The 19179-nt window shown below is 44.3% G+C and overlaps 1 protein-coding gene across 5 annotated transcripts in view; it reads right to left on the minus strand.

Annotated features, from left to right (window-relative positions):
- Nucleotides 1–19179, minus strand: part of LOC139232442 (ras-specific guanine nucleotide-releasing factor RalGPS1-like) — a 1066646-nt gene that overhangs the window by 86688 nt on the left and 960779 nt on the right. For all 5 annotated transcript variants that reach the window (XM_070862624.1, XM_070862625.1, XM_070862622.1 and 2 more), the window contains one exon: nucleotides 336–462. In XM_070862624.1, the coding sequence (XP_070718725.1) occupies nucleotides 336–462 (127 nt within the window). The remainder of the gene's footprint in view (nucleotides 1–335; nucleotides 463–19179) is intronic.

The following is a 19179-nucleotide window of genomic DNA, read 5'->3' on the forward strand; positions in this document are numbered from 1 at the left end:
ATATTTTCTTGTATGATTTGGAGCAGTGCTTTGACCCTTCAGTTACTTGACATGATTGATGTAACCCTACGGAATAGAATTTCCCCCATTATCCCAAAAGTGGAGAAAATTCCAGCTGCGAGGAGCTTTTTCCATTCAGAGTGATGGATGTTTGGGGAGGGGGAAAAAGAGATAATCCATTCAAATTTCACAAACAATTCCCTCCCTGCGGAATGCGTAGCGCTAAATGAGCAAGTCAGTGCTTTTAAAGCTGAGACGTGACACTGGTCGTCCAAACGCATTCTCAGCATGACTCGAGAGAACTCCCTCGGGATCGGAGAGATATTTTCACCCACTTGTTTCCCAGGCTGTGGCTCTTCCTGTGCCTGGGCACTGGGGGAGTGTTCAGGCTGCCCGCCACAGAGGCATCGGGACACGTTGGCCTCCGGCTGTACCTCACCGACGCCGACACCTCCGAGGGTCCTGGAAGAAGCAAGAACGATGGTTTTAAAAAAAAATCTAGTCGGGAGTGAAAAAAAAAACTTAATTTCCACATTCAAACCCAAGCTCTTAAAATCGAGTTCTCTGCAGCAGTGTTTTAAAATGATTGCACAGTAAGGATACCTTTAATTAACACAGTGGCTTGTTTTGTAGTCAAGCTGTGTGTGCTCTCATTATCGTCAATGGCCGATATGAAACGTGCTTGGTCAACAGAGAAACAAACTGGTTTGCATGCCAGTATGGGTTAATGTTGTATACATCTTTGACAACAAGAAATACAATGCTTTCTAGTACAGCATCGGCTAAAACAAGAGAGACCTTTCATTGGGACACACACATTGATAATATCGGGCATATTAATTACAAATATGGATCCTCTTAATGGGCACGGACATCATGAAAAATTGTTTGGCAAACCTTTAAGAGGTGTGCGCTTAATAATGAATGCAGCAGGTATGTCACAGCAATGAGGATTAATGGCGCCTTATTACACTTGGAGAACTAGGTTTGATTGCAAATTACTTTCCAAAACAGTTTGCACTTTCATCTGGCATAACAGTTCACGAGAGAGAAAATCCAGAGCCTGGAGCAATTTATATTTATAGTTGTACTCTGCTGGGCCCACAGAAGAAATACTGGACAGCTACGTAATCTGATATTTATTCAACGCACAGACAGGTCATCAACACTGACAGGTCATCACTCAGCTCAGCATGGATAACCATCACATGCTATAGCCTCACACATGCCGAGATTTTTTTTATTCGTTCCTGGGATGTGGGCGTCGCTGGGCATTTATTGCCCATCCTTAATTGCCCGAGAAGGTGGTGGTGAGCCGCCTTCTTGAACCGTTGCAGTCCGTGTGGTGAAGGTGCTCCCACAGTGCTGTTAGGGAGGGAGTTCCAGGATTTTGACCCAGTGACGATGAAGGAACGGCCGATATATTTCCAAAGTCAGGATGGAGAGGAACATGGAGGTGGTGGTGTTCCCATGTGCCTGCTAGGTGACAGAGGTAAACCACTATATATATACTGATTTGAGTGACTTGGTCATGCCAATAAGGAGAACACATTGATATGTAACACATAATACATTCAGTAACTCAAAGATCGATGCGAATCACTGCACTGCAACTCATGGGTCATTCACTGTCAACATGAAGTAACCTTACCCTCCGGCAAGAGCACAGCATAGGGAAGCCCAGTGTATTTATTGCAGGAAATGACAGTTTCTTAATGCACAGTACACCACTGTTAGCCTGGAAATGTGTTTATTTATCATAACGTGTTAAAGCTATGTAGGTCATCTGCAAACAATGCCTGTACAAGAGCCTAACCGCAGTGCTCAAGATGAAAATTAACGTTGACTAAACTGTTTATTATTTTGTGACAAGATTCATTTCTGCAGCTTTAAATTGCAACTAGTCACCATGGGAGGCTGTCTTAATTATTGCCTTAATCATAGCATTATATTGGAAAGAAAGAGAGAACGAGAGAAAGAAAGAGAGAGAGAAAAAGAAAGAAAGAAGGAAAGAAGGAAAAGAAAGAAAGAATCTGCAGAACAAAAAAACAGATTATCTGGTCATTATCACATTTCTGTTTGTGGGAGCCTGCTGTGCATCCCACATTACAACAGTGACTACACGCCAAAAGTATTCATTGGCTGTAAAGCACTTTGAGACGTCTGGTGGTCGTGAAAGGCGCTATATAAATGCAAGTCTTTCTTTCATTATATGAACCAAATTTATTTCACGCCAAAGCAGCCATTTTAGCTTCACAATCCATGGCAATGCCTTTATGTGGTGATTGCATAATCCTCAGACAAAAGTTACTAGCTTACATCAAAATCAAGACTTCTTTTTAAGATTCCAAGTCAATTGAGAAAATATAATAACTTCACATCGTTTTTGGCCCACTGCTGTGGTTTAACGATGATCACTATCGTGCCGATCACTTTATTCCCTCTCGCTAATTTTTCCCCTCTCCTGAACATATTGCTGCCTTGCAACAGTCATCTTCGAGTTCCCAATTTTCATTTGCAAGCTGTGGCTCAGTAGGTAGCACTCTCGCCTCTGAGTCAGAAAGCTGTGGGTTCAAATCCCACCCCAGAGTCTCGAGGCCCCGTCTGCTGTCAAGTGGATGCAAAAGTCCCATGGCACTATTTCAAAGAAGAACAGGGGAGTTACCCCTGGAATCCTGGCCAATATTTCCCTTAAGCAACATCACTAAAACAGATTATCTGGTCATTATCACGTTGCTGCCTGTGGGCGCTTGCTGTGTGCACATTGGTTACTGTGTTTGCGATATTACAACAGTGACGACACGTCAAAAAGTACTTCATTGCTATAAAGCGCTTTGGGATATTCGGTGGTCGTGAAAGGCATTACTTTTTTTTGCTTGAAAGAGGCACCTGGCTATTCAACTGCAACAGGCATCATGTTCAAGCCTAATGCTGTCATTGGGTAGCAATCAGGAACTGGAAGCATGGTTTATTTTTGCTGTTGTAATCCAGTAGCACTGAGATCCCCAGCACCCGCTGAGATCTGCTACCCACCATAGGCTGGAGGTTGAACCTCGCACCTGCCTAGCCTGGTGAGGACAGACACCACGGGGAGAAAAACCATCGCGATTTGTGGCGCTAACTTTAGAAAAGTAGGGAAAAGCAGCATCAGGCGCTAATGATCCTCTCCTGGCGGGAAATTCAGCTTTCGCGCCACAAGAGGGAATTGGAGTGCTAAATCAAGCGCTAACCACTTCTCTCGGGGCGCTAAAGTCTGAGAGCGGGGCGGTAGCAGCAGAGCGCTGAGCAATGTGTAACGCATCGCCAACGGCATCAGAGGCTGCTTCCCTCACTTAAAGGGAAGGGCCAACGATGGAGCACCACCAACTTGGCGGCAGTTCTGCGTTGCAGGGTGACCTGCGTGCGACTACCATTACAGTCCCAAACACACTCCGGGAGTGGAAGGCTGGGACATCTTGCAGCCATGAAACATCCAAAACTTTCAGCAGGCGCCAGACTGGGTGCAAACAATAAATGTTGGCCTACCTGAAAACCATTCCCTTTAATTAGCGCTTCCCAAGCGGCCAGCCGAGGTGACAACGCCTCCTCTCCCTGCCGTTGTTGACGGCTGGCGGTACAGCTGGAGGCGGGAGGCCATTTCACGTCCGGGGCGGTAAGGGGGCGCTGCACACTTTATGTCGCCATCATGTGCGAGGGGCTAGCGGCCTAGGCAGTACGAGTTAGCGCCAGTGCTAAACCGGCACGGAGGTTTGCATGCATCGCCGCGCCCAGTCGCTGACCCCTCGGCACCCCTGCCCAGGTGCTAACAGGGGACGCTCAGCCGTCGAGAATCTCCACCCTCCCCCCCCCTCTCGTGCCCTGCTCATTTTTCAAAACTTTCCTTTGTTCTTTACTTTATTTTATGGGCCAAAATGAACACACAAAATACCAGATGCAACTCCCCCTTCTACACTTCGAGCCAAGTGGCCACTTTGGCATAGGATGAATTTAAACATTTGCTTAATATAATGCAATGGTTAAGACACAAGCACACACACAAAAATGAAATTTGTGATCCAGCACATTAGCCGTGGGTGTTTTGGGAGGGGTTCACAGGTGGGAAGGTATGCGGGAAAGGTATGCGGGTTCAGGGGGTCAGCAGCCAAACTTTCTTTGTGGGGCCTGGTGGAGGCATTTCAGGCTGGGTATCGGCCAGATTTTACTGAGTTTGATGTCTGAGCGGGTAACCAACTCAGTTCGCAGTTAAAATAGCAGCTGGGTCCTCTTAGTGATAGGACCCAAAATATTTATGATGCTCCCACCTATTCTTGTATACATATAGGATTAGGATTTGGTTTAATCTCATAGGATTAAAGGTTTTGTTTTATTTTCACTTGTAAATAGCTTGTAGATTAATCCTCTAGCTGGGGGTTCCATATTTACGAAAGGATATACTTACTTTGGAGACAGTTCAGAGAAGGTTCACTAGGTTGATTCCAGGGACGAGGGGATTAATTTATGAGAAAAGGTTGAGTAGGTTGGGCCTCTACTCATTGGAATTCAGAAGAATGAGAGGTGATCTTATTGAAACGTATAAGATTATGAGGGGGCTTGACAAGGTGGATGCAGAGATGGGGGAGACTAGAACTAGAGGGCATGATCTTAGAATAAGGGGCAGCCCATTTAAAACTGAGATGAGGAGGAATTTCTTCTCTGAGGGTTGTAAATCTGTGGAATTCGCTGCGTCAGAGAGCTGTGGAAGCTGGGACATTGAATAAATTTAAGACAGAAATAGATAGTTTCTTAATCGATAAGGGGATAAGGGGAGCGGGCGGGGAAGTGGAGCTGAGTCCATGATCAGATCAGCCATGATCTTATTGAATAGCGGAGCAGGCACGAGGGACTGTATGGTCTACTCCTGTTCCTATTTCTTATGTTCTTGTGTAAATAATAAAAATGGTCAAGTTGCTTATTCCCTGAATTTTTCAAGGTATGGGTGACATTTAGCAAGAAAAAGCTTTGTCAGCAAGGAAAGCTGAATAAGCGATCAAGTGTCTCCCAGATAAGAGGGTAGCTTACATCCCAAACAAACAATGATCAACAGATCAGTTAAGAAACTGGAAAATAGCTTCTTTTAAGGGATGGCTGTGCATGACTCGAGCCCTATAAAGAGCTTAAACTTTCCATCACAATTCATAGAGAGACACGAATGAAATAATCTATGGAGGTTTCGCTTTCTATACAGAGTGAAAGCAGGGAACATTGTTTATTTTTGTCTACGGCTATTGCTTAAGACATTGTGTGTGTCAAGACTTGGTCGAACTCAATAAAGATTATTTGCAACCATGGGTCAAGTCTAAGAATTTTCCACACCTCAATGATGATAGATTGAGTAGACTGGGTCTTTACTCGGAGTTCAGAAGGATGAGGGGTGGTCTTATAGAAACATTTAAAATAATGAAAGGGATAGACAAGATAGAGGCAGAGAGGTTGTTTCCACTGGTCGGGGAGACTAGAACTAGGGGGCTCAGCCTCAAAATACGGGGGAGCCAATTTAAAACCGAGTTGAGAAGGAATTTCTTCTCCCAGAGGGTTGTGAATCTGTGGAATTCTCTGCCCAAGGAAGCAGTTGAGGCTAGCTCATTGAATGTATTCAAATCACAGATAGATAGATTTTTAACCAATAAGGGAATTAAGGGTTATGGGGAGCGGGCGGGTAAGTGGAGCTGAGTCCCGGCCAGATCAGCCATGATCTTTTTGAATGGCGGAGCAGGCTCGAGGGGCTAGATGGCCTACTCCTGTTCCTAATTCATATGTTCATATGTTCATATGTTCAATCAGGCAGGCACCTCAACCACCCCAAAAATAATCAATGGCGTTAAAATAGCAGCAGGTGGGAAATGAGCTGCAGGTGTTGGATTTTAACTCCCGTTTCACCCAGTTTTCACTGGGCACAGGGAGTTAAAATTCCCCCTTTAATCTAGCTTGATACTCCAGGACAGTACTGAGGGAGTGCTGCACTGGCATCAAACCGAGGTCTCATCTGTCCAAACAAGAGAGAATTAAAGATCCCTTGGCACTAATCAAAGGAGAGTAGGGAGTTCTCCTGTAGCCCTGGCCAAGGGTCCACCATTAACCAACATAACAAAAAGGAACAAATTAACTGGCAACTTATCCCTAGTGAGATGATTGAGGTGCAGAGTGACGACTTAACTGGAGTCATTTCATTCCAAATGTAATTCATAGTGTAAAGTGATTTGAGACGTTTCAACGTACTATATATATATATACATATATCAATCATACCTGCAGGCAGATAGATAATCGGAAGGAATGGATTAAAGGAATGTCTTGAATTTCTGTCTTCCCATATCCTGTGTCTCTTAATTTTATTTTAAAAGCTTTCATTCACATTCATTACAGGACACAGTCTCAAGATTAAAATCTTGATTTTTGAAAGCAGACAGCAATTTTGATATAAAGGTTTCCAAACTAAAGAGTTGAAGTATACAGCTTTTTTCTCTTGGTTGATGTCATTGAATTAACCTCAGGAAAGCAGCAAGTTTGAATTCATTGCTTCACTGTAACTGCATTCTCTCCCTGGTAACAAACTTTGAATCGTAACACTCAATCAGCTGACCCCCTGATGTAAGGAACGCCAGTGTTATTGTATAAGTTAGTGTTTCAAGATTGTACGTCAGCAAACTACTGATAGACTATGTAATAAACTGAGCAACAATTGACAGAAAATTAAAGTCATAAAAAAATCTCAAAATAAAAAGCAAAAAGATGCAGAAAATTTCAGCTAATCCCACGAGGATATGTTGGTTTGAATCTGTGGTATTAATGTATCATAGAATCTTACAGCACAGAAGGAGGCCATTTGGCCCATTGTCCTGTGCCAGCTTTTGGAAAAAGCTATCCAATTAATCCCACTCCCTTACTCTTTCCCCATAGCCCTGCAATGTCCTCCCCGACAAGTATCTATCCAATGCTCTTTTGAAAGTTACTATTGAATCTGCTTCCACGTCGTGTCAGGCAGTGCATTCCAGATCACAACAACTCGCTGCGGAAAAAAATTTCTCCTCATCTCATCTCTGACTCGTTTGCCAATTTCCTTACATTTATGTCCTCTGCCAGTGGAAACTGTTTCTCCTTATTTGCTCTATCAAAACGGTTCATGATTTTGAACACCTCTATTAAATCTCCCCTTAGCCTTCTTTGCTCCAAGGAAAACAATCCCAGCTTGTCCAGTCTCTCCACATAACTGAACTCCCTCGTTCCTGGCACTGTTCTGGTAAATCTCCTCTGCACTCTCTCCAACGTGCAACATCCATCCTAAAGTGTGGTGCCCAGAACTGGACATAATACTCCAGCTGGGGATTAACCAGATTTATAAAGGCTTAGCATAACTGCCTTGCTTTTGTATTTATAAAGCCAAGGATCCCATGTGCTTTGTTTTTTTTTTTAACGGCTTTCTCAACTTTTTTTGCCACCTTCAAAGATTTCTGTACCTAAAACCTTTCTGTTCCTGCACCATCTTTAAAATTGTACCATTTTGTTTGTATTCCTCTCATAGAAACATAGAAAATAGGTGCAGGAGTAGGCCATTCGGCCCTTCGAACCTGCACCGCCATTCAATATGATCGTGGCTGATCATTCACCTCAGTACCCCAATCCTGCTTTTTCTCCATACCCCTTGATCTCCTTAGCCGTAAGGGCCATATCTAATTCCCTCTTGAATATATCCAATGAACTGGCATCAACAACTCTCTGCGGCAGGGAATTCCACAGGTTAATAACTCTGAGTGAAGAAGTTCCTCCTCATCTCAGTCCTAAATGGCCTACCCCTTACCCTTAGACTGTGTCCCCTGGTTCTGGGCTTTCCCAACATCGGGAACATTCTTCCTGCACTAACCTGTCCAATCTTGTCAGAATTTTATATGTTTCGATGAGATCCCGTCTCATTCTTCTAACTTCCAGTGAATATAAGCCTAGTCGATCCAGTCTTTCATCATGTCAGTTCTGTCCCCCGGGAATCAGTCTGGTGAACCTTCGCTGCACTCCCTCAATAGAAAGAATGTCCTTCCTCAGATTAGGAGACCAAAACTGTACACAATATTGAAGGTGTGGCCTCACTAAGGCCCTGTACAACTGCAGTAAGACCTCCCTGCTCCTATACTCAAATCCTCTCGCTATGAAGGCCAGCATACCATTTGCCTTCTTCACCGCCTGCTGTACCTGCATGCCTACCTTCAATGACTGATGTACCATGACACCCAGGTCTCGTTACACCTCCCCTTTTCCTAATCTGTCACCATTCAGATAATATTCTGCCTTCCTGTTTTTGCCACCAAAGTGGATAGATAACCTCACATTTATCCACATTATACTGCATCTGCCATGCATTTGCCCACTCACCTAACCTGTCCAAGTCACCCTGCAGCCTCTTAGCCTCCTCCTCACATCTCACACTGCCACCCAGCTTAGTGTCATCTGCAAACTTGGAGATATTACATTCAATTCCTTCGTCTAAATCATTAATGTATATTGTAAATAGCTGGGGTCCTTCGTATAACCCCTTACCTTCCGACATTGTGTGATGAAAACCTTGCTGCATTAAACGTTAGTGTCCTGGGACAAACAGCAGTCTGATTTCTATGCTCCCACTGTTAGTCTATTTAAGGTCCTCTCCCACTGCTTCTGACTGCCTTACCATCTGTCAGTGGGCTATTCAGGAAAATCTGGCTCTAGAATTTTCCACTGCTGCCCATCACTGCATGCAACATGCATTTACACAGGAGTAGCTGATGTTATACATTTTCCATCACTGCCATCAGTGTTGTACTCAGTTAGCCTGACTGTGGGAAGGAAAGCTTCAATGGAGATCGGAAGTCAGCCTTGCGCCCTCCTTGTAAAGGTATTCGGCCAATCAGAAACCATTTTCTTTTTGATCTATTTAAAGTTTTTTTTTCCCCCTTAATGTTTCTGAGTCCTCCCCACATTGGGTTATATTTTCAGGATCTTACACAGACCAAACTATAATACAGCCACTGGAGAATTATTCAAGACATGGTAACCAAGACTAAATTGTACTTGGCCACAAATTATTGATCAGTCTTAGATAACGTTCCGATTTTACATCAACGCATTGAAGCACAAAAACATTGCATTGATCTAGTGCACTTTATGTCCAAGGACATCCCAAAGCATTTCACAGCCAATAAATTACTTTTCAAGTATCCTCACTGTTGCTAGGTATCGTGCACGACTTATAGGAAGATGGTTCTGGTCCAATGAAATCACCTTGGTTTTTGGCCCAGAGTGGCTGTTATTTTCAACACATAACTACCTATTGAAAACAGTTATTGCCAGCAAGGTATCTAATAGCTTAACCATAAGAATACATGCACTGTAGCCATTTTCTGACAGTCTGCACATTCTAATTTAACAAGGTTCTGTGTCATATACTTTACATACCAAGGCATAAACAATTAGACCTGCATATTTAATCAGCTGCCATTAATAATAGTCCAGATTTTGCGGTCAGCGGTGAAGTGATAGTGCTCGCCGCTGACCTCGAAGAAAGCTACCCACAAGGTTTTAGCGGGCTCTGTGACATCGAATCCTCCTTTCCCGGCGTGACTTTCCCTCTGGCCCCATCTAGAGGGGATCTGTCGCGTCCAGCAACAGTGATATCATCAAGCAGGCTGAACAGCCAATCACATCGAAGAATTCTCACAGACAGCAAACCAGGAAGTAAAAAGCAGGCTTTATCATTCACTTTTTAATCATGTTACGGAAAGCGAAATAAAGATTCATGGGACACACCCATGGGGTTGAGGCAGAAGCTGAAATATCATAATCAAAATTTTAAAAATAGAACATTAATTATTTTAAAAAATCAATGGAATTTTTGTCATGGAATGGAAGGAATGGCCAGAGAGGTTCTTTAGCAGTAATTATGACTTAGTACACCATTGAAAAAACTCAGTTACACCTCAAGGCTGAAATTTTCAATGGTTTTTAAAGTGAGAATAGTGCGTAAATAGTTGACGTTCACGTTAAATCAGTGATTTCTAATTTATCCCACCTACAAAGACAGCAACAGCGATCAGTGTGGATCCTGTGGAGGAGCAGGGTATCACTGACAGCAACTTCTGGATTTCCACGTTTAACTGTTGCTGTCAGTTTTACACTGTAATGATGGCGAGCGCTGGCAGTTTCCCTGTCTTGGCAACCGCAAATTCCGGGCCAACATGTGGTGAGTTTTGACTGACTGTTAGGACCCATTTCCACCGAATTGGCTCACTGTACAAATCAACTGTAGCTTGCGAACTGACGCGAATAATCAATGATTTGTCACTGCCTCTTTGAATTGCTGTCATATCCATTAAAAGCTACATTTGTGTTTGGATTGACGAAATAAAACGTCAGCATTAGATACTGGGACCTATCAGAAAAGTGACACTTAGCAAAGCATTAATTTGCTTACATCACTCTTTGTGAAATTTTATATACCTTTAGGACAAAATTGCATTTGTATTTTAAGCAAAAAAAATATTCATTATTTAAACATAGAAAATGTTTAAACTACAAACCATGGTTGTCATGGTGATAATGAGTTTCAATCAGATAATTGTTTCCAAGGCTTTGAATGAAGTGTTTTATAAGACTTGAAAAGGCCTGCCTACTTGTCACTCTTAAAGAAAATGACATAGCTCAATTCACAGATATCAGTAAGTTTAATATTCGTCACAATGGCGCAAGCAACTGGTTTCAGAATCAGGCTTTAATTAAATAAAACCAAGCTGCATTTCTGAGTAGCTGATGCAAATTTGCAATTAAATTGACAATGCGCTTGGATTGAAAGCATCTATCAAAGATCCCAGAAACAATGTACGCGTACATGACATCCGCATACTTGTTGGAAGGTGCAGTGGATGTATGTATTAAAATATAGAAGCAACATTTTTGTTGGCCACAGTTTTGCTTGTTTAATGGGCATTTTACAAGACTGCCTTAGAGGAAGGATAAATGTTCATATCGGGTGTTGTTACTGGGTGAGGTTAGAAAGATCATTGTTATAAGCTCACAGACTAAGCCCGAAATATTGAACTTGGCAAATCATACTCAACAGTCCATCTCAACTGCAATCCCATCACCATTGTGGGAAATTGTTATAATACTCTAAATATTTATTAAAACATTAAAATCTTGCCAGTGAACTAGAAGTGAACTGCAAGTATCTGTAATTTTTTTATATTCAGGCACTGTTTATACAGAAATGTTAGAGTAAATGCGAGGTAGTGAGGTAATACATTTGGAGCGGGCTAACAAGGTAAGGGAATACACAATAAATGGAAGGACACTGAGAAGTGCAGAGGAACAAAGGGACCTTGGAGTTCATGTCCACAGATCCCTGATGGTGGCAGGACAGGTAGATAAGGTGGTAAGAAGGCTTGCCCTTTTTAGCCGAGGCATAGAATGCAAGAGCAGGGAGATTATGCTTGAACTGTATAAAATACTAGTTATGCCACAGCTGTGTGCAGTTCTGGTCACCACATTACAGGAAAGATGTGATTGCACTAGAGAGGGTACAGAGGAGATTTACGAGGATGCTGCCTGGACTGGAGACTTTTAGCTATGAGGAAAGATTGGATAGGCTGGGTTTGGTTTTTTTTGGAAGGAGGAGGCTGAGGGGAGACCTTATTGAGGTGCATAAAATTATGAGGGACCTACATAGGGTGGATAGGACAGACCCATTTCCCTTAGCAGAAGGGTCTAGAACCAGGAAGCTTAGATTTAATGTAATTGGTAGGAGGTTTAGTGGGGATTTGATTGGAAATTTCTTCACCCAGAGGGTGGTGGGGGTCTGGAACTCACTGCCTGAAAGGGTGGTAGAGGCAGAAACCCTCACTACATTTAAAAAGTACTTGGATGTGCACTTGAAGTGCCGCAACCTACAGGGCTATGGGCCATGAGCTGGAAAGTGGGATTATGCTGGATAGCTCTTTGTCGGTCGGTGCAGACACGATGGGCCGAAATGGCCTCCTTCAGTGCTATAAATTTCTATGATTCTATGATTCTAAGTTCTCTGCCCATCTGCAATACTGACGCCCCCAATTAACCTCTGACCCCCTACCTCCCAACTAATTACCGACCCTTGTCACAAGGTTACCTCCAATTCCGTGTGCTTTAATTTATCTAAAAATCTCATGTGCAAAACCTCATCAAATGCCTTCTGGAAATCCATGTAGGCAACATCCATAGACACTCACTCCCCTAACCTCCGTGCTAGTGACCTCCTCAAAAAATCCAACTAGATTAGTCAAACAGGATCTAGCCTTCACAAATCCATGCTATCTGCTTTTGATCAGCTCACATTTGTCCAAGTGCCCAGCCACTCCATCTCTGATGATAGATTCCAGTAACTTCCCACAATTGACGTTAAACTGATGGGTCTGCAGTTACCTGGTTTCGCTCTCCCTCCCTTCTTAAATAATGGGGTGACAGTTACAACTTTCCAATCCTAATTCATAATTCCTGAATCTAGAGGACTTTGGAACATGATGACTAATGCGTCTTCAATTTCTCGACCTATTCTTTTAACATTCTGGGGCGACAGCCATCAGATTCTGATTTGTCTATCTTAAGTCTTATTATTTTCTCCCTTACCATCTTTTTAAAAACTTAAATTAAAGTTCCTCCCCTTGACATTTTTAGGTTCCCTATTACTGCTGGTATTTTGTCCTTTCCTCCACTGTGAAAACAGAATAATAAGTATTCATTAGACAAGTCTAACATTCCTTTCTTATATCAAAATTTGCAACTAACACCAAATTGGGGGTTGCAGTTAATACAGAGGAGAACCGACAAAATACAAAATACAAAAAGACATTAATCAACTGGTGGAATGAGTGTGTAATTAGCAAATTAACTTCAATGTGGATCAGTGTGAGGTGGTACATTTTGGTGGGAAGAATAAGGAGGTCACATACTCCTTGGAAAATATCTAAATGGGGTAGAGGAACAGAGGGATCTGGGGTATAAAGACTCAAATCACGAAGTAGCGATGCAGGTTAATGAAGTCATAAAAAAAGCAAACAAAGCACTGGGGTTCATTTCTAGAAGGATAGAATTGAAAAGCAGAGATCTTCTGTTGAACTTGTATAAAAGCCTTGGTTAGACCACATTTGGAGTACTGGTCTGCATATTATAAAAAGGATATCAAGGCACTTGAGAAAGTGCAAAATAAATGTACTAGAATTGTTATGTTCAGAATAACTCCACAAGACTGTACACTGTAAGCTCAAACTGTTGTGACCTTGGTCTCTTTAATGTAACTCCAGAGTGAGGAAGCAGCATGGTCGACTGCCTTTTATACCTGCTTGCCTGGGGTGTGCAGGTGACCCTTGGGTCTCCCACAGGTGCGCCCCCTGGTGGCAAGTCTTACACACTAGTAAAGTTTACATACATAACAAGAGTGATATCAGAACTATCAGGGAAGACTGAACAGGCTAGTGCTCTTCTCTAGAAAGGAGAAGGCTGAGGGGTGCCCTGATAGAGGTCTTTAAGATTATCAACGGGTTTGATAGGGTAGACATTGAGAAGATGGTTCCACTTGCAGACGAGAGCAGAACTAGGGGCTGTAAATATAAATTAGTCACTAATGAATCAAGTAGGGAATTCGAGAGAAACGTCTTTACCCGCAAGGAATAGTTGAGGCGAGTAGCATGGTTGCATTTAAGAGGAAGCTGGATAAACACATGAGAGAGAAAGGAATAAAAGGATATGTTGATGGGGTTAGATGAAGGAGGGTGGGGGGAGGATCTTACGGATCATAAACCGGATGGGCCGAATGGCCTATTTCTGTGCTGTAAATACTTTGTAAAATCACCAGATCCCGTCTTCTAAATTATTCATACTATATTTTGAAGCCCTCCTCCCCACCCTTCCACTAAAGGCAGGGCAAGGTTATTGTAATTCCCCAAGAAACCAGTTTGCGCGGTTTCTAACTAGCTCAGCGGATATCTCGAAGAAAGGTGAAGAACTGTATTATTTTGATGCTAAACAATGAAATTTTGGAGAAGAGACAACAGGTTTCAGCAACTTGGGAACTCAGTACTGAGCTGGTGAAATTGTTTGTCCACTGTAATGTATTTGCTTCAAGGGTTCTTTGCTTAAGAAGTAATAGCAACACATTGCTATTAAGAACTAGTTGGTTTATTAGCAATAGGTTTAACAATCACACAACACATTACCAGTTCATCCACCAGGCTCACAACCACCTGCCTCATCGTGGATCCCCTGAACACAACTGGCTGGGGTTTTATTGAGTCTTGTGAACATCACGTGACTGGCTAAGCCACTCCCAACTCAACAGCTCCACCAACCTGTGAGCATACTCACAGGTGCATACATGACATCCACTAAGCACCCACAGAAATGCCGGGGGTCACAGTTGGCAGTGTTTACACAAGTGATCAAGGTTGCACACACATTGAACGTCAAAAAAAAAATGCCTTGTTGTTCATCATCCCCTTTTGGGTCTGCACATACAGTTCTCGCTGGAAGAGCGATAGTAGCCAAGTTACAAGGAAACTGGATCAGTGCCAGCACTTCACAGCCTAGCAAATCTACACTATCCTGCATCCTCCTTGTACAACAGCTGAGAAAAATAATATAGGCGTAACATGCTTTTGAATCAGTGTTAGCACAAGCCCAAAGTGCCTTGTGATGCCAAATCAAGTGGGAATTGAGTGCAGTCGTTGGATGGCAAATAAATAAATTCTCTCTTTTTAAGAATGAGTATATAATTCAGTTGGAACACCTTGTATTATTACCCTTAAAACACAGGCTTCAACAGCCCCAGTTTCTTTCCTGCGGGTATTTAGAACATGGATAGCCGAGGAACTCAAAGCCGAGAAGATCCACTTTTGATTATTTATAAGCCCAAATTTTGCTCCGGCTGTTGTGTCCGATGGTTTCCTGTGGATTCTGAATTCTACCTGCTGTGGTCTGAGGGGCCACTGTGGTTATTTACACAATGTGGTGTGGCCCAAATTCTTTTCAGTCAAATGCGTGGAGTTGCTTGCCAGGCAGGAACCAACGCCAGATATTCCAAGCTGGAAAATCAAAGTGGAGTTGGAGAGCCTGAGGGAGAGCAGGATAAAGTGGAGCATCTTTGGATTGGGCATGTGAGATACACCATCCTAATCGTTCAAACTAGCAAGGGATCTAGTTGCCCTCCCAGTTACGCTGCCGGGGCAAGATAATCAAATCTATCCATTTCTTCAATAGTAGTCAGGACTCCAAATGCCAGGTGTTTGGGGGTCGGTGTTGAAGCGATCAGCACCAGGTCGCTCCTGGGAATTGTAGTCACAGCAAGGGATTCAAATCAGAACACATTGGGCAGCCTCCGAGTGCGGGGAGTCGATTAGATACGCGGGGACTATAAAGTACGATAAACGTGCCGCATGGCTTGGCATTGGTATTAATAGTTAGACCACAGCTGGAGTACTGCGTGCAGGTCTGACCACCACATTACAGGAAGGATGTGATTGCACTAGAGAGGGTGTGGAGGAGATTTACGAGGATGCTGCCTGAGCTGAAAAATGTTATCTATGAGGAAAGATTGGATAGGCTGGAGTTGTTTTCCTTGAAACAGAGGTGGCTGAGGGGAGATTGAATTGAGGCGTATAAAATTATGAGGGGGCTAGATAGAGTGGATAGGAAGGACCTATTTCCCTTAGCAGATGGCTCAAAAACCAATAGATTTAAAGTCATTGGTAGAAGGATTAGAGGGGAGATGAGGGGAAAAAAAATTCACCCAGAGGGAGGTGGGGGTCTGGAACTCACTGCCTGAAAGGGTGGTAGAGACAGAAACCCTCATCACATTTAAAAAGTATTTGGGTGTGCACTTGAAGTGCTGTAACCTACAGGGCTACGGGCCAAGAGCTGGAAAGTGGGATGAGGCTGGGTAGCTCTTTGTCGGCCGGCGCGGACACGAGGGGCTGAATGGCCTCCTTCCGTGCTGCAATTTTCTATGAAGACCAGCTGAAAGAGGTAGTCTCACGCGACGAGTGCTGTGGGCCATCACCAAGTGCGCAGCTGATCTTTAGAAAAATTAAAAAACTTGAAGCAAAGAAATTCAGCCTTTTTAAACTTCCAGGGATATAAACCAACTGACTGTCCTCACAGCTCCTTCCTCCTTCTTTGAAATTTCGCCACATGTCAGAGGCCGGTGAACAGAGCAGCCCTTGGCTGGACTCCAGTCAAATTCGCAGTGTGAAGCGCTCGGAGGCATGTTACTGTGGTAAGGTGTTACAGATACCCACGCATTTCTTTCTTCCACAGCTCTGCTTACACTTTAAGTTGCATGTCCCCAGGGCCCTGCTGCGCCCCATCCCACAGCAACACAACTTGGATTTATATAGCGCCTTTAACGTAGTAAAACGTCCCAAGGTGCTTCACAGGAGCATTAATTTGACACCGAGCCACATAAGGAGATATTAGGGCAGATGACCAAAAACTTGGTCAAAAAGGTAGGTTTTAAGGAGCATCCTAAAAGGAGAGATGGGTAGCGAGCCGGAGGGGTTTAGGGAGGGAATTCCAGAGCTTAGAAAGGAAAAAAAAGACTTGCATTTACGACCACCGGACGTCTCAAAGCGCTTTATAGCCAATGAAGTACTTTTGGAGAGTAGTCACTGTTGTAATGTGGGAAACGCGGCAGCCAACTTGCGCACAGCAAGCTCCCACAAACAGCAATATGATAATGACCAGATAATCTGTTTCTGTTATGTTGATTGAGGGATAAATATTGGCCAGGACACCGGGGCTAACTCCCCTGCTCTTCTTCGAAATGGGATCTTTTACATCCACCCGAGGGGGCAGACCTCGATTTAACGTCTCATCCGAAAGCTGGCACCTCCGACAGTGCAGCGCTCCCTCAGCACTGCACTGGAGTGTCAGCCTAGGCCCGAATCCACAACCTACTGACTCAGAGGCGAATGTGCTACTCACTGAGCCACAGCTGACACTTAGGGCCTCACAGCCACCACTGCTTGAGCGATTAAAATCGGGGGGGTGCTCAGAATTAAAGGAGCACAGATATCTCGGAGGGTTGTGGAGCTGGAGGAGATCAGAGAAAGGGAGGGCCGAGGCCATGGAGGGATGTAAAAATAAGGCTGGGAATTTTAAAATGGGTAGTATAATGACAGCTGCCCACTCCCACTGGCACTGCTCTGTGTAGTATATCATCATCATAGGCGGTCCCTCAAAACGAGGATGACTTGCTTCCACACCAAAAAAGGATGAGTTCACAGGTGTTTCAATGAAGGACCTAATATTCCAGATCCTGAACTACATCCTGAAGGGTGGAAGATGCCTGTGCGTGGATTTTTTTAACATGTGACCACCGTTGCACACCAGCCACCATACGGGCCTGACAGAGCGAGGTCTTGGTCCAGTGGCAAGGATTACCCAAGACAACTGGAGACCTGCTCTGTTCACGGTCCTAGTGCGCGCACATATCGCAGTATGGGCTGGGCCCGTGCTGCCCCTGGGCCCTTGGGCCTGAACTCACGCCTCTCCTGGGCCCCGATCACATCCCTCCACAGTCTCTCGCCACTCCTGCTGTATCTGCCACGCTCCAATCACCGACCTGGACCTTGATGACGTCACTCTTCGCTGCTGTCGCAGCTCGTGCTGCTCCATAAAAATGTTACGCCTCCACACCACTCCCAGGGCCGCTGCTTGCCGCTCCTGTTATGGCCCCGACCTGTATAATTGGAGCACTGATTATTACGCTTCGACACCCGTGGAGCTGCATCTCCAGGGGGCTGCCATCACACGCTTACAGCCTTTGCCATCGCGGGACACACCACAAACCCTCAATGTGCACGGTGTGTGCAACATGTAAGCAGACTCATTAAACCTTTGCGAGGTGATGCAGAGGTCAGAATTCCTTCACAGCTTTCTCAGCGTGGGGTGAATGTAATGAAGGAGGGTTTGAGGCGTGCATCAATCATTCCATAAATAAACAGAACTCGTTAATGTTGAATATTAGCACCTAATTTCAGTACCAGGCCTGAGGCAAGTACAACGTCTGATGTTACCCGCAACACGTTCCGACATTATGGAATAAAGCGCAGTAAATACACATCTCTCATGTTATTTGGTGGGTAAAGAATTTAGAGGGAGGAAGCAGACAATGTGTCGTGGACGTAAGCCAGTGGGGTGGGGGGGGGGGGGGAGGGGGGAGTGACTCATTCCAAGTTTCATTCATTTACTGAATCTGTTTTACTTCAAATTGGTTGACGTGTCGTGTAACTGGATCTGATTAATCTCTCCAGGATCAAGCATGCTTCCAAAACAGATTAACAAGATTAAAAGAAAAAAAAGACTTGCATTTATATAGCGCCTTTCACGACCACCAGGTGCCTCAAAGCGCTCTACAGCCAATGAAGGACTGTAGGAGTCTAAGTTGCTGTGGAATATAACAACAATTTGCATTTATATAGCGCCTCTAACGTAGAAGAGCATCCCGAAGGTCCTTCGCAGGAGATGAGCAAAAACATGGATGACGAGTCAAATACGGAGATATTTGGAAAGGTGATGAAAAGGTGGAGTGAGCCTTTGATGCAGTGCTGACATTCCCACCTCTGGGCCAGAAGGTGCAGTGTTTGATCCCCACTCCAGACAGTCGGGGCGGGTGGAGTCGCTGCTCCGGCTTTCAATTCTGGGTTGACGTCCAGCGGAATACTCGTGTCCGGTGGGCATGGTTCACCCCCCCCCCCCGGGCTGTGGGAGCCCATAAAACCCCCCTATTGGTTGGTATAAACATGGTTAGAGTCATGGAAGGAGCATTAACATGGCCAGTCTTTAACGCCTTTAACGTAGTGAAACCTCCCACAGTGCTTCACAGGAGTGTTATGAGAGAAAAATATTTGACACCGAGCCGCATAAGTAGAAATTAGCGCAGGTGACCAAAAGCTTGGTCAAAGAGGTAGGTTTTAAGGAGCATCTTGAAGGAGGAAGAGAGGTAGAGAGGTTTAGGCAGGGAGTTCCAGAGCTTAGGGCCTAGGCAACAGAAGGCACGGCCACCAATGGTTGAGCGATAATAATCAGGGATGCTCAAGAGGGCAGAATTAAAGCAACGCAGACATCTTGGGGGGGGGGGGGGGGGGTGCTGAAGCA

Source organism: Pristiophorus japonicus, chromosome 20 (genome assembly GCF_044704955.1).
Source record: "Pristiophorus japonicus isolate sPriJap1 chromosome 20, sPriJap1.hap1, whole genome shotgun sequence".
NCBI classification, from domain to species: domain Eukaryota; kingdom Metazoa; phylum Chordata; class Chondrichthyes; family Pristiophoridae; genus Pristiophorus; species Pristiophorus japonicus.